The following is a 16518-nucleotide window of genomic DNA, read 5'->3' on the forward strand; positions in this document are numbered from 1 at the left end:
ATCACTTAATCTCCCTGTGCCTAACAAAAATGAATGTGTCCTCATGTAATGCAACTGGTGCTAGGTAAAGCGCTCTGATAACCGATTCGGTTCAAGTTCACGCTATATAAAACTCTGTAAAAAAAAAGAAAAAATATATATATATATATATATAATATATATATATATATATAATGTATATATATATATATATATATATGTTGTTCTTCATCTACTCATAAAAGAAAAGAAAACCGGGTAGAAAGGGAGTGAGCACAGTTAGTGAAACATGGGTTGGCAGAGGTATGTCTGAGGGCGGGCCCGCTTCTTAAAAAAGGTTTAGTGATAATCGTTTTATAATGTGCATTTTCTGATCTCGCCATTGAAATCAAGCTTATCTAATCTACTGTTAAGGAGTGTGAGCAAGGAATAAGATTACCAGAATTGCTAGTAAGTATTTTTTTTATTTTGCTGTAAATTCTGTCATACCCTAACCTTCCCAGCCCATAAACTCCGATTCCAGAAGTCATGTAGATGAGAATGTTCTAGAGTTGAAAAGGGTTGTTACTAGGCGCACAGCTGTTTAATTGAGTTTTGTTTTTTGTAAGGTGCTCCAGAGAATCGCCTTCTGGCTAGAGGCGTGGTAAATATGGGGGGGGTAGCACTCTCAGTTTTGAGAAATGTCCTCCGGGCTCCTCAAATGTCCTTATATAAAGGTTTCTTTCACAGTTTATGGAAAATAAATGGCAAAGTTCAAACGTTGGTGATGCTCTAATTTTTAATCATATGTTCTTCATGCATCTCGTTGTATTCACAAGTATACATTTCATGATGTCATCACGGTTCAATAAATGCACTCAAACTATCCCAATGCATTTCGGCATTTAAATCATGCCTTCTTCTGGGGACATGTTCGTAACGTGCAGAAAAGTTCTTAGCCGTAGGTGCAATAGTTCTCGACCGGGTTTGAGTTGCCACATGATTCTGGTAACCCATATGTATCTGATTCTCAGACATTCAAGACCAAAGTAGTCCCCTCATTCAATGGAATGCCCACCTGTGTTAGCAGAAGCCTCTGGTTTTGCATCCCTTCCTTTTATGGCCCAGCTTAGGGACTTGGTATTTGAGTGATGGTTTACAATCACCTTGAACTTTACTAGTGATCACCCAGATGCTAAGGGGCAGTTTTTACTTAGTTTTCAACCTGATAAGCTCTGATATTCAGGTGGGTGGACTTTTGCAATATTTAATTAGCCTTTTACTGTGCTGTAAATGTATTGTAATTTCCCATCAGAAAGCTATACTTGCCCAAGCATTAAGAACTAAGGGAATGTAAGGGCCCTATGCCTGCCATGCCTGGCTTAACGTTACTTATGAAAATCCAGTAAGTGAACTTCAAATGGTTTCTGTAAACATTTTGCAAGGAATGGTAGTTTCCCTTCATCAACCCATGTTTAGTTGGGTTTTGTGTTGCTGCCTGCCTGGTTCCAAGATCCAGAAGAAAGGAAGACTAGACATGAAAATTAGTTAAAGTAACTCATTATAGTGACATTTGACTCTTTTAGTCCTTATTAATAATATTTGATGTTTGGTATGTATTGCAGTTGTAGCTCAAAATGTGTAAGTGGGCTTTACATGTGATGGAGTTAAAAGGGGTTTTACTTGAGAGGAAGGAAGGGGATCATGAGGGAGGAAGATCATGCTGGTACACGTACTTCAAATGTATCTGGCAAGTAAATCTGCTTAATTATGAGAAGGACAGAAAGAGAGCTCTATTAGCAGGTCACAGCTTCAGACATGGACTGCTTTTGAGTGCAAAGAAGAGTTCTTCTCTAATGTTTGTAGCAGGAGTGATATCTTGATGTGTTGTCCTCGCTGACCACCAGATAAGTTGAGAAGTTATGCCAAGAAAGCAAGGGAGTCTTGGTGAAGAGCTTTGTGAATAAGGCTGCTGAATTTGAATGGTATTGAGGCTTAAATAGGTAGTCAATGAAATTAATTTAATATTGGTATGTGATCGGATTTTCTTATGGTAGGATAGTTGAGTTGTATTTTTGAAGACCACCTTGATAGGAGTGTGATAGAAATGACCAACACCTGAGGGTACTGCATTGCTATAGTCAATTCAGGAGATCACCAGTGGTTTGGCTGCCATTTTCAATTCGGAAGATCATTAGCTTTCTTTCAGAGCTTGGAAGAAAATGTTAGCCAAATAATTGATTGATGTTGGGTAATAAGGTTAATGTGTCATATTAATGGTAAAATCCAGCAATTTCATAGATGAGGCAAGGGCTGGGCGAAAGTTGCTAAGCATGGGTTTCTTTCAGCATATGGTGTCCAGTTTACTTTTAATCTGTGGAGTGGTGAGTATAAATTCAGGCTTTTATTGGTTTGAAGAAGTTGCTAGACATCCATTGCTCTTGCTTCTTGAGGCTTGTCTTCAGTGTCATGACTTCAGCTTTACAGTACGTTTTTGGGTAAAACTGAATGTCTCATCATATTGGTGTATGCTGAGATCAGACACTAGTATTCTTGTATCAGATTTGAAAAGAGGTCCAGATGGAAATTGAAAAGTAACCGAGACAGTACTGATTCTTGTCGGACTCAGCATTTTATGTTGGATTTAGAGGAGATGTCTTTCCTCCACTTGATCTATCTTCACACTGTCTGTTTAGTTGTGTATAACTAGGGAGAAGGTACTGAAGAAGAGAGTCTGGCAGGGGTATGGGGTGACTAGGCCAGGTCTCTGGCTGCTCATGTCTCTGCTTCAGATCGTTCACTATGGAAATATTTTAGAGACCAGGCTAGTCAAGTAGTATCAAAGCACTATGCATTTAACACTACAGACAAGAGTTCCAAATGGGGTTTAGATGTTTAAGTCAGACTGTTGTTTGATTGTGAGCCAGTGCAGTATATTCAAGGCTAGGAAAATAAATGAAGCAAATAAGGCCAAAAATGATGTACGATGCATACTTCTGTACCCTATTTAGTAATGTATTGGCAGACAATCATGAACCTGTCCTGCAATAGTCCAGAGAGGACATTACTGTAGGGCGGACTGGAGTATTTAGATTTGTTTACAAAAAGGAACGGGGCACCTGGTGTCACGGATTTAAAACAGGAAGTAGTCACTTAATGATATATGGTGTACCAGGAGGGAGGGAAGGGAGCTGAATGATTAATGTGCTTTAGAATTGACACCTAGGTTCCAGAGTTGGAAGGAAGATTGAGGTCAATAGATAGTCTGTTGTTTTTGTCCAGCACACATCTTTGTATGTGTTCATTCCCTGGGTTTGTGAGGATCCACCTTTTAAGCAACATTGTCCATGTATGATTGTCCTTATCCACTGTAATTCAACTGTATCTCCAGTGTGTATCCACTTGCATGGGAAGATCCCTCATATATGTCAAATGTGCAACTCCATATTTTCTTTTAGAGTCAGAGTGTACCACCATGACATATGCCCATGTCTAAAGCTTTTGCGTCTCTTTGACTCCACCAGTGAACCACCCCGTCCAGCACGTTCCAAATTGGATGAGCTCCTTGGGCGCGGAACAACATCCAAGCTTCTTGAGCGACCAACCACAGGAGAAAAGAAGGAGTTCAAATTAGACCCGAAGTACCAAAAGCAACCAGGTGAACGCTTGACTTTAAAGCGAGACTACATCATATGATAGGACCCTCTTTCCTACATCTCTACCTCTCTGCCTACTACCCCACTCCTTCTACTCTTCTGCGTTCCTAGTCTTTCACTCGTCTCGAAACATTCTTCTACTTCCCACCACATTTCCTTCTTCGGTTTTCACTCTCTTCCTTACCATGTCCATCTTTGTCTTATGCCCCATTTATCTCCATTTCATTTATCTCCTCTATTTCCCTTTCTACCTCATCTATCTATCTTTCTTAATTTTTCTGTCATCTCTTTGCCTTGTTTGGTCACTCTTGCCCCTCCTCTACTCTTCACTTATGCCACTCCACCTTTCCTGCTTCTACTACGTATTCTCTACTCCTTATCTCTTCTCTTATACCACCTTTCCTCTTTTAAGTTTCTACACCCTGAACTGCTCTCTTTTTTCCATCCTCACTTCTTGGTCAACTTGCCATCCTTTCCTTACTTTTCAACATCCCACCTTCAACTCCTTCCCCTCACTCACTAACTTCCTGTTCTGTTCTTCTTGTTCTGTTTTTCTTGTTCTGTTTTTCTGTTTACCTCCTTGTACTTAATACAGCTTTTTCTTTGACCTAACTATAGTGCGCCTAATTACATATTTATAATATTGAGGGGCAGTTGAAAATTAGAAGTGTTCTGCGATGGTGCCTTGTAGTGATAATTAAAAAAGGTGAATTTAATAGCTCGGGCTGTTTGGGATTGTGTTGCTGTGTCATACCTCACCTACCTTAAACCACCACCCCACTCAACCCACACATTAAAGCTGAATGATTGTTTTTACATACATTCTTTATTGATTATACCAAAGGAATTCTTTAAAAAAAAACGTCAGTAATCTCATAAAATGGACATATGAATTATATCCTCCCAATCTACAAGAAACTGCGAAAAACAATTTTTAAAACCGGCACCATAATACTATCATTGCACTCACATGAACAAAGAAACTAAGTATTATAGGTTGTCAACTGCATACATCCAACTCTATAATTAATCAAAAAGCTAAGAGATCCTGTCACCCCACCCACATCAACCTGGCACCTCATGAGCTGATATACAAATGCCTTCCACAAGTCATCTGCTCTAGAGTGGGGTCCTCCTATGATCCAACATCCCAATCCCATTAAGCAGGGCAAATCATGACACAACGTGACCTACCCTGGATCCCAATATTAAGGACTGATTTCTTCCAATGAGGGATCAGAGGACAAAGAGTGCAGAAGCTATTAGAAGACCGTACATTAAACCTTGCAGGCCTGCTATATACCAATTAAGACTTCACAAGTGAGGGTTTAGGCATGGTTCCCTCATCTGAATGAAGATAATCGCCTGCTCATTGGTCTTGATTGTGATGCGTTCACAGTGAACTATCAGCCATTTTTTTATGAATCTAGCAGAGAAGGTGTCCTATAATTTAAGTTTTTGCTACTGGCAGTGCAAGTGCTAGCCACCTATATCTGTGTTAGGGATTAACATATTGTTAAGTAATGCAAGGCATTAGGGTGTTGCCCAATATCGGCATAATGTAGTGCAGCCACACAGAATATGAGCAAGATGGTATGCACTGTCTCAACAACTCTAGCACATACAGTGAGGCAGAAGATGAGCCGTATGCATCCAAAGCAGAGTCTAATACCAGTTATGAAACATTTACAGAAAATGAATTTCAACCTGTAAAATGGTCACTCAGGGGGAGTGGGTCTGATCAGTAAAACTGAATTCTAATATGCATACTAACCATTTGATGGGAAAGGCTATAAGACTTCAAGTGTATTGTGGTATCTATCTTTACTATACCCGTAGACAAAGCAGACGAGTTGACTGGTATGGAGAGTGCATATACACCAGGGTACTCGTTATGCTATGTTTATTTGTAAAGCATGCTATCACCTACAAGGGTATCCTGGTTCTTTAGCATAAGGGTGTTCAGGTTCCATAGTAGAACTATCCCAATTGTATGAAATATGATTGTTTGGTAAACTTTTGAATCTGGACTAAATGAGTTTGTACCCTTCTAGATCACGGTTTGCCGTTTTTTTATATGCAGCTTCGAAGCGAGATGGCCTCTACATGTCGTCCATGGAGTGCTTGCTACCCTAGGCAATTGTGGCCAATATCATCCTGTCACCCCTCACCCTTCCTGTGAAAAGCCATACACACGTTATTTTTTTAAAACCTATACATCACACCCTAAAGTAAGATCGTTCCTAATTACAAGATATGTGCCGATTTCATAGTTCTGTATACAAAAACATGTCTGGGCAGGCACCCTCATGCCTGTGGACATACCTACCAGGCAATGTTGAAGCATACATTAACAAATGAATAGATTGTTTTTAGAAGCATTTATAATTCAAAATAGTCAACTTGATGTCAGGAATACATCAAAACGTATATATCTGACATGATTTATTGATCATGTTTTCTATTAGCGCGCTGAAGCATTCTTCACACTGCTTGCACACTGTATGAAAGCAACACATTTTATAAATATGGAAAGAACATTTAGATTTCCTTTTCCCCACTTTTACACTTAAAGGAATAATTGAGTTTTGAAGTCACTTAGTGTGATTTATTCTAAAGCAATCTAAAGCAAATGTTAACTTACCTTGGTTAACCTATTTAAAAAGTGTTCTTTTCACTATCATTTGCTGGATGTAAATAGCAAGTTTATTTAAAATAAAAATTGCTTCAACTGAAATAAGATGAGATGTTTTTACAGTTTCATAACAGCTAAAAAAATTAAATGGATGATAGCAGACGTTTACAGATTGGTCATCGTTAAAAACCATCATTGATACTCTAACAGTACAGTTATTTCTGATGTTTACATCTTACATCAGATTATTCCTTACTTGAGAATTTTCCCAGGTATCAGACTGAATCCTGAAACTTTGAAACAGCACTCCTGTGTGTTGGCAGGTGGCATAATGCAAGTCCGCGCTAACGGCGTTCCGCTCCAGAATTGACGAGCAGAGCTGCATATAAGCACCACCCATGCACCCTGATGTTAGTTCCTTTCTTTCCGTGCCTAAAGATACAAATCAATTGATACTCCTTGGTCTTTCTAGACTCTTTGCAGCAAAAAAGATTACCAATATGTAAGGGCAGTGTCACATCCTCAGGCAATCGGGTTCAAGCTATGTAGGGACAGTCTCTATCAGATGTCTTTACAGACACTCGCAAAGTATGCTTATGGTGCCTGTGGGGAGGCCATCGGGGAGAATTGGCCTCTGGTCTCCGGCAGAAGCTTGACTGCACATCAATTTGTTGGAGTTGAAGGTGATTCGCTTGCTGTTGAAAGCCTACCTGCTCAGCATCAGAAGAACGCTGGTGCAGGTGCCCACGGACAACGTTACTGCCATAGGATACTGCAACAAGCAGTGTGGGGTGGGGTATTTGGTCCTGTACCAGGAGACTTTACGCTTCTGGAAATGGCTGGACCTCCAGGGGATTTCTCCGGTGGTGAACCCCCTGACGTGATCTCTAAATGTAAGGCAGGCAAACTCAAGCGCTAACGCTAAGCAGATCAGAAATGGGCAGCTACAGCCTTGCTCGATCTTTTCTCCACCACCACACGCAGTGTCCACACTTTTGCATACAGGAGTGTTAAAGAAGATACCCTTGCAGAGACTTATTCCACCTAGAGTGGAGCTTAGGACTCCTGTATGCCTTCTTGCCTCTACCTCTCCTGCCATGAGTTCTGAAGAAGATCAGAAACAACCAGGTCCAAGTTATTCAAGTGGCACTGGTTTGGGTCAGGAAAGTATGGTACCTGGAAATCATGGACATGAGTATCTGTCCTCTGCTCAAGCTGCCACTTAGGAAAGATCTTCTGTCTCAGCAGTAGGGCAGGGTCTTGCACCCATCCCTGTGCAGTCTGCATGTCCATGCATGGGGATGGAGCAGCAGCTGTTGACCGCATTTCACCTTCCTCCTGAGTTTGTTGGTGAGGCATCCCTTTATAAAATTGGTGCATGACAGCCTTTAGAACAGATTTGTGACTTGGTGTGGGATCCCCCAAAATGATGCACTGCAAGCCAAGTGGTCATTATTGTTTTTGTTTGTTTTGTCTCTGGCCCAGCAGAGCTTTGCTTTGGGCATTGTTAAAGGCTATTTGTCTGCTCTGTCGTCTTTTGTGGTTGCTGTATCAGCCTTCTATAGTTAAATCACCTGTTGTGATGAGATTAGTGTGCCACTTGTTCCCAACAAAACTCTTTGTAATGTAACAGTGAGTCTTGAATTTAGTTCTCACTTTTTTGATGTGCACCCCTTTTAAGCCGCTGCACAGTTGTCCATTAAGGCTTCTGATGTTGAAAATGATCTTTCTCATCGCCATAACATTGGCTGTGCAGGCTCTTTCTGTCATCCCACCTTATAAGCTGTACCGTGGTATCGTAGCGCTTTCCAACTGTACCCTCAGCGCGACCTTTTCCCCCGCATTACTGCCGCTGCCTGCTTTGCTCGTCTTACTTGTAACTTTAAATTTGTGCATTGTGCGCTTTGCAATCTCTGTGCTGTACTGCCAAGTCTGCGCTTTGTTATCAGATTGGCGCTTCACTTTGTGCCCGGTTGTGCATCGCTATCGTCCATAAGAACTCTATCCGCATCTCAACCAGCTCAGACGTCAACCTTGCCAGCGCCGAACACCTTCACTTCCAGATCCACACCGACCCCAAGACCACACTCAGAGGCACCCTCCTCTACCGGCCTCCAGGACCCCGTGCACAATTCAGTGACGACATCACTGACTTTATCACCCCACACGCCCTCCCCTCTGAGGACTACATCCTATTGGGAGACCTCAACTTTCACCTGGAAAAGAGCAATGACAGCAGCGCCACCACCCTTCTGGACAATCTCGCCAACCTCGGACTCGAACAACTTGTCAATACCCCCACCCACATTGCAGGTCACACACTCGACCCTATCTTCATCTCCAGCAAACATGTCTCATTCAGTCACACCACAGCTCTTCATTGGACGGACCACAGCTGCGTTCACTTTATCTACAATAAGACCACAATCCACAACCATCCTCAACCCACTCTGCGAAGAAACTGGAACAAAATCACCATCGACCAGATCTCCTCATCGCTTCTTCTAAACCCCCCCGCCCACTCCTCAAACCCCGACCAAGCAGCCATTAACCTCACCCAATGGCTATCCAACAGTGCCGACATCCTAGCACCGTTGAAAAAACGTCAAATCAAACTAGGCTGCAAAAACGCCTCCTGGTTCAACGATGATCTTAAGAAATCCAAGAAACTCTGTCGCTCCCTCGAGAAGGCCTGGAAAAAAGACCCAAACACCAGCACCAGGGACGCTTTCAAAAACGTCACCCGCATACACCACCAACTAATCCGATCTGCCAAGAAAGCCGCATTCAAAGACCGACTAGATAACAACGCCCACAACAGCAAGGAATTATTCAACATCGTCAAAGAATTTACCAACCCATCAGCCAACTCCAATGACATCACCCCTCTCAAGCCCTCTGCGACTCCCTAGCTTCATTCTTCCACAACAAAATCGCAGACATCCACAACAGCTTCGACAACCGACCCGGAGACCAACCCTCCCAACCTTCTGCAGGAGACCTTCACCCCCTTGAACATCCTTAATGACTGGAACCCAATCTCCACTGAGGACACCATCCGCCTGATGAACTCCATCCACTCAGGATCCCCAACTGACCCATGCCCTCACCACATCTTCAACAAAGCAGACTCCATCATAGCACCACACCTCCGAGATGTCATCAACTGCTCCCTCAACTCCGCCACCTTCCCGGAAAGCTGGAAACACGCAGAACTCAGCGCCCTTCTGAAAAAACCCACAGCTGACCCCACCGAACTCAAAAACTACCGCCCCATCTCGCTTCTTCCATACCCGGCCAAAGTCATCGAGAAAGCTGCCAACAACCAGCTCGCCACCTTCCTCGAAACCAACAGATCCCTCGACTCCTCACAGTCCGGCTTCCGAGCCAAACACAGCACTGAAACCGCCCTCATCGCAGCAACAGACGACATTCGAACTCTACTGGACAATGGAAACACAGTCGCCCTCATCCTCCTCGACCTCTCCGCAGCCTTCGACACGGTCTGTCATAGCACCCTTTTACAGCGCCTCAGAAACGTCGGAATCCAAGGAAGAGCACTGGAATGGATCACCTCGTTTCTCACCGGAAGAACCCAGAGAGTCCGCCTCCCACCATTCAAGTCAGAGGCCACTGAAGTCATCTGCGGCGTGCCACAAGGATCGTCACTCAGCCCCACCCTCTTCAACGTATACATGAGCCCCCTTGCGGCCATCGCTCGCCAACACAACCTCAACATCATCTCCTACGCTGATGACACTCCACTGATCCTCTCACTCACCAAAGACCCTAACACCGCCAAAACCAACTTACACGAAGGAATGAAAGAAGTAGCCGAGTGGATGAAGCACAGCCGTCTGAAACTGAACTCAGACAAAACAGAAGTCCTCATCTTAGGCACCTCCCCCTCCGCCTGGGATGACTCTTGGTGGCCAGAGGCCCTTGGAAAAGCACCCATCCCGACGGACCACGCACGAAACCTGGGCGTCATCCTGGACTCCTCACTCTCGATGACCAGACAAGTCAACGCCGTTTCATCATCTTGCTTCAACATTCTTCGCATGCTCAAAAAAACATTTCGCTGGATCCCCACCGAAACTAGAAAAACGGTCACCCATGCACTGATCACGAGCCGCCTGGACTACGGAAACACCCTATACGCCGGTACCACCGCAAAACTCCAGAAAAAACTCCAACGCATCCACAACGCTTCAGCCAGGCTCATACTAGACATCCCGCGTAAAGAACACATCTCTGGTCACCTGAAAAACCTCCACTGGCTCCCCGTAAATAAGAGGATTACTTTCCGCCTCCTAACCCACGCACACAAAGCACTTTACGAACTTGGACCCGAATGCCTCAACACACGACTGTCCTTCTACACCCCCTCCCGCCAGCTACGATCCTCCAACCAAGCCCTTGCCACTGTACCTCGCATCAACAAAACCACCATGTGAGGTAGATCCTTCTCCTACCTGGCAGATAAAACCTGGAACTCACTTCCCACTCACCTTCGCCTTACTCAGAACCACCTAGCATTCAGAAAGCAACTTAAAACTTGGATATTCGACAAGTAATTCCCCACCCTTCCTCTAGCGCCTTGAGACCCTATGGGTATGTAGCGCGCTATATAAATCTCTTGACTTGACTTGACTTGATATAAAATTGTTCCCAGATAAGTTGGTGTTGAGTACCTGAGCTTCCTTTCTGCTGAAAGTGCTCACTCTTCTTTCATGTCACCATTCTTGCTTTCTTTTCTCCACCTCATCCGTCTACAAAGGAAGAGAGACTCCATAAATTGGACCCAAAGAGAGCCAAACGGCTAGCTATGCAAAGCTTTTTTGTGTTCGCAGAAGGTCCGATTTACAGAATCGGGCCATTTGAGACCTCAAAAAGGCCTTTTTGCATGTAAGAAACCCGAATTGCAATTCAGTAACATGTTACGCGAATCACAATTTGGGTTTGCAATCAAATACAAACATCAGTATTTGAACCAGGCTTGGTTAGGTTATTTTTTTCAAATAGCAATTTGGAATGGTATATATTAATGTTTTGTGACCAAAATCCGGTTGCAAAACATTTAAGCTTTACCGACTAGGCAAATGTGATGGTAAGCCATTGTCAAACTTGAAAAAGTCCCCCTGGGATCCCTTCCCATTTGAGAATGTTGATTTTTTTTTTTTTAAAAGAATACAACCTTAAACGTCGGTTACAGTAGTCAGGTTTTTTTTTAAGCACACCCAGTTTTCCTTTATAGAAAATGGGTTGCATTTAACAAAATAATGCTTTATTTAAAAGCAACTGCAGACATTGTGGTCTGCTGACCTCAGCAGGCCACCATCCCTTTGATGGCTGGGATTTATAGTGTGTCACAGCATGCGACCTACCTCATTGATATTTATGAGGTAGGTTGAATTAAGACACACTACTAATTGGGTTTTGGCGAACCGGCTTATTAGTACAGAGGTCGGTTGGCAAAAACAGAATGGACAACAACAATTAATACCTGGGGGTCTGAAATCATATAAGTACAAGTGGCTAATGAAAAAGCAGTGTATAGTGATTAGGGTGAAAAGTGAGGGGTAATAATAAAATTAGGCCCCCCCAAGCAGTACTGAAGACTGCCCGGAGACACCGACGGAAAGAGCGGTGCTCCTTTTACCTGCGCTGCAGCCAGGTGGGGTGAAGCCTCTCAACCAACATACATGGTATACGGTTGAGCACGCCTGGGACTCTCAGGTGATATTTTTTCATTATTATTCACAAAGCAGTAGTGTACTTCCAACAAGGTCCTGAAGAATGCATTAGAAACTCTGTTCTATGTAATGCAGAAACATGTTGACCATTAAAAAGTGTGGTTATTATTTCAAACCCGCACTCACACCTGCCTTTTAATCTTAGGGATTGGGAGATATTAATACATTTCTTTTTCTACCCAGTTCACCTAATTTTATTATTACCCCTCACTTATTACCCCTCACTTTTCACCCTAATCACTATACACTGCTTTTTCATTAGCCACTTGCATTTTTTCTGTACTTCCCACTTATCACATTTTTCGGTCACGGTAACAACTGACCGGCCGTTTCGTCTCCTGGGTAAGGAGAACCCAAATGATGACAAAGAGGGCGGTACAGTGTGGCTTCTGATGGGAACTATTTTTCTCCATGTGCTCTTGAGCCTTGACTAGGCCTGCAGTTACTAACTATTTCTCACTGGTGTTATTTTGCGTAGTCTTGGTTTTGTGATCCAACCTGTCTGACTTACTTATATGATTTCAGACCCCCAGGTATTAATTGTTGTTGTATATTGTGTTTGGGGCACATACCTGGTTGGTCGGTAAACCCGCCCTTAGACCCTTCTCAATTGTTTGTTGGATGTAAAAACAGAATGGATTCAGTAAAAGTCAGTGCGCAATTTGCGATATATTTTACCAAATCCATTCTTAGTACATCTGACTCTAAGCTTTTATATAGATCACACCAAAGAACATTGGGTGGAAAGATTGTTACCAAAATTAAATAACTTGTTCGATTGTCCCAGAAAATAGGCTCGCTATGTCTCTGCAGTTCCTGTTTCAACTCTGGGCACATAGACATTATGGGGTCGATTCCGATTTGGGAAACAAATCCGTACGATGATTCGAATTTGTAGCCGTTTCCGTACGAATCGTACAAATCCATCCGAATCGCGTAGTACGATCCGCAGTAAAAAAAATACGTCCGAATTGTTGCGAACCATATGAAAAGCAAGGGAAAATCCATAAGATAAGGACCCTGAAAGTGAACAGTACGAATGGTAAACATGCCGTACGACCCGACAAGTACGATCCGGACCGGGAAATTAGTATGCGATTCGTACGGTAAACGTCGTGTATGAGCAATTCATACGGGTACGGTTCGTACACCCTATGATCATAGGGGTGCAGTTCGTACGCCCCATGATCGTAGGGGTATGGTTCGTACACCCCATGATCGTAGGGGTATGGTTCGTACACCCTATGATCGTAGGGGTACGGTTCGGACACCCCATGATCGTAGGGGTACGGTTTGTACATCTACCATCATAGGGTGTAAGGTTCGTACACCTACGATCATGGGGTGTACGGTTCGTACACCTACGATCATGGGGTGTACGAACCGTACCCCTACGATCATGGGGTGTACGAACCGTACCCCTATGATCATGAGGTGTACGAACCGTACACCTACGATCATGGGGTGTACGAACCGTATCGGGGGTCCGGTTTGCACGCATTTCAAGTTGAATTCTGCTTTTCCGGACGTTTTGAGCTCTCGTAAAAAAAGAGTCGTACGGAGTGTTGACTGGACGAATCGTACTTGCTGAGTCAGAAAATGATGCTTCGATCCGTACGGACATCGCGTACTGCGCGTTCCGGATGCGATTCGTACAGATTATTGAGTCGTACGGGCTTTGGTACGATTCGGACGGAGAACTGCTTTGGGTACGCATCGTACTACATCGTACGTACGGGGACGTTCGAGGATACGATTTGTATGGGAATAATGCTCTGTACGGCTATTCGTGCGGGATTTTACCGAATCGGAATCGGCCCCAATGTGTGGATTAGTTTGAGCTTCTTTTCATTACAATGCACATATACATTTTTTTTTCTTTATTTCACTAGTTAAGATCCCTAACTTGACTACTAAGGTAAGCCCCTGTGTTTTCAAATTTAAATAAAAACGAACAGAGGAATTCAGATTAGTTTTAAAATAAAACCCTAATCTTTTGTGGTACAACAGTTCCAGGAATCGGCCTTAGTCTCTGAATTGTATTACAATAAAGCCAGTTAGATTAAAAGCTGAATTTTCATGTTACTGTCACTCAGTAAATATAATGTGCTACTAGTAAATATATATATATTTTTTAAAAGGTTATTTTTGTGTTAAGACTGAGGAATGGCTGTGGACGACTTCAGTCCAGCGGTCTCAATAGCAATCTTTCACTTTTACATGACATGGCCTTTTAGAAATGAACACCCATACAATAAAATATTCTTGCTAGTATTAATCATATTCTGCTGCCCCAAGGAAATGTCTAGGTGTACTAGGTTTTAGGGCCACCATTGAATTTAATTTCAAATAAAAATAGTTGTTTACTTATTTTTCTAGCTAGTTCCATTCCCTGAATGTTGTATTAAGGTGTTAGTATGTACTGCTGTTTTTTTTACATAGGACAGCTAGGTCTGCCACAGTTAAAAATAGCTATGGGCACTAGTCATTGAAAGGACATGTTAACATTAAAGGGCCAGATGTACGACCTACAAAATAGCGGCTCTCAAATTGCGACTCATTTGCGACTCGCAATTTGCAAGGCTCTGTTTGGCATGTACAACAGTGTGCTTAACACTATTTGCGATTCCCAATGGGGTTGCAAATTGCGAGGCTCATAAATATTAATGAGCCTCTCGCAATTTGCGAGCCCTTTGGCAATGACAGGCCCTCCCGTCCATCAACACCCCCTTTTGTAGGGCTCAGCAGACCACCATGTCTGGGACTGCATTTAAATAAAGCAGTTATTTTTTAAAATGTAGCCTGTTTTCCTTAAAGGAAAACTGAATGCATTTTAAAAAAAGAAAAAATGAAACGGTTTCATTTCATTTTTTAAGGGCAAGTAGTGGTCCCTGAGGCAACTGCCTGCCCTTAAAAAATATTTTTAGAGACCGTCACAAAGTTGAAGGGGTCCCCTGGGGATCCCTTCCAAATTGAGACTGCATTACCGCCCTCTTGTAGAGGGTGGTAATTTGCAAGTGTTTTGCGACCGCAATTGCGGTCACAAAACTTTTATACATTGCTTTGCGGACGCAATTAGAAAAGGAATGCCCCTTCCTAATAGTGACTCCCAATTCCTAAATAACGAGTCGCAAATAAATTGCGACTCGCTATTTAGAAATTTTACATGACCCTGGGTCATTTTGCATGCACAAATGGGTCGCAAATCTGTTTGTGCTTGCAATTTATGGTTGTACATCTGGGCCTAAATTCTACACCTCCTACTTTTAAATACCATGCAACCTGCCTTTGGTAACTACAAGGACTACATGGAATAATTTATTAATATTTTTAAAGGATTTTTTGACCTGTCAAAGGGGTCTATTTTGACAGGTCAACTTCCAGTTTTTACACTGCTACAGTCAAACTACACTGGTAGTCCTAAAGCCATCTTTCCACTGCCTCTGTAATGGATAGCACAATAGGTGGTGCAGTCTGTTGGTGACATACAACTTACAGGCCCTTGGTACATTTGAATGCTAGGGAGTTGTATGCAAGTTAAATATATCAATTAGGATTATGCCATTTCAACCATACCTAATGGGGGAACACAGGCACTTTACCTCACGTTATCAACGGTAAAGTGCACAGAGTTCTAAAACTAGCAAAAATATACGGTCCAGAAAAGTACAGTGTGACCACACTGAAAATGTGACTGTCCTCACAGGCCGCCCCCAGCCAAGAGCTATGGGTAGACTAATCAATCCCTTGATGGGCTTCCCTGCTCAGGCGATAGAACATTGCCAGTTTGTCACCTCTGTGATGGCCCGTTTCTATGCCCCTTTGAACTTACCTGTACCCTTCTGTTAACACTCATTATTTTTGTCCTTATGAAATCCTTCCCCTCACCAGAAGACCCCACCTGGAAGACCGCTAAACCTAGCTAGCTCACTTATGTGTTCCAGTAGGTGAATAGGTGAAAAGTACTGCCATGGCCAACAACATTATTTGGCCAATTCTGACCCTAGGTCAGACTTCTGCCCCCAACCCAGGGTAAGTTCTGCCTAAAAGGCTAATAGCCAACAGAAGCGACTGACAGTGTGAGGGACCAGAACTTTGGCCATACACTGCCAGGTGGAGGCTCCAGTCTAATGCCTTGGGTATGTCAACCTTCTAGCAGTGGGGCTGGCCAGGAGTTCTCCAGTTGCTCCTGCGGTCTCTGGTCTTAGGCTTCTCAGAGTGGATGGGGGAGACACCCTTGGGTGCTATACAGCCTCCTTCCACTCTTTCTTCCGCCATCTAAGGGTTTACACCTTGTAGATGGCCTGTCAGTTCAGGGTCTGTGCCCTGGGACTGAATAGGTGCCTGGCAGTCCAGGATTCTAGTGCAGATGCATAGTACCCCTCAAGGGTGACACACTGTGTCTGTGTCATGCATGGGGGTGCCTGGTGCAGGTCCGTCTTACCCTCCTCTAAGGAAGGACCTTCTCCCATTCTAGGGATAACATGGCCACAAGGCGGAAAAAGTCCTACCA

The 16518-nt window shown here is 43.3% G+C and overlaps 1 protein-coding gene across 1 annotated transcript in view; it reads left to right on the forward strand.

Moving 5' to 3' along the window:
- FBF1 (Fas binding factor 1) overlaps positions 1–16518 on the forward strand; it is a 615519-nt gene that overhangs the window by 183680 nt on the left and 415321 nt on the right. Inside the window, exon 12 of the mRNA XM_086930722.1 lies at positions 3483–3616. Coding sequence (XP_086786848.1) covers positions 3483–3616 — 134 coding nt within the window. The remainder of the gene's footprint in view (positions 1–3482; positions 3617–16518) is intronic.

This window comes from Lissotriton vulgaris, chromosome 7, assembly GCF_964263255.1.
Source record: "Lissotriton vulgaris chromosome 7, aLisVul1.2, whole genome shotgun sequence".
NCBI lineage: Eukaryota > Metazoa > Chordata > Amphibia > Caudata > Salamandridae > Lissotriton > Lissotriton vulgaris.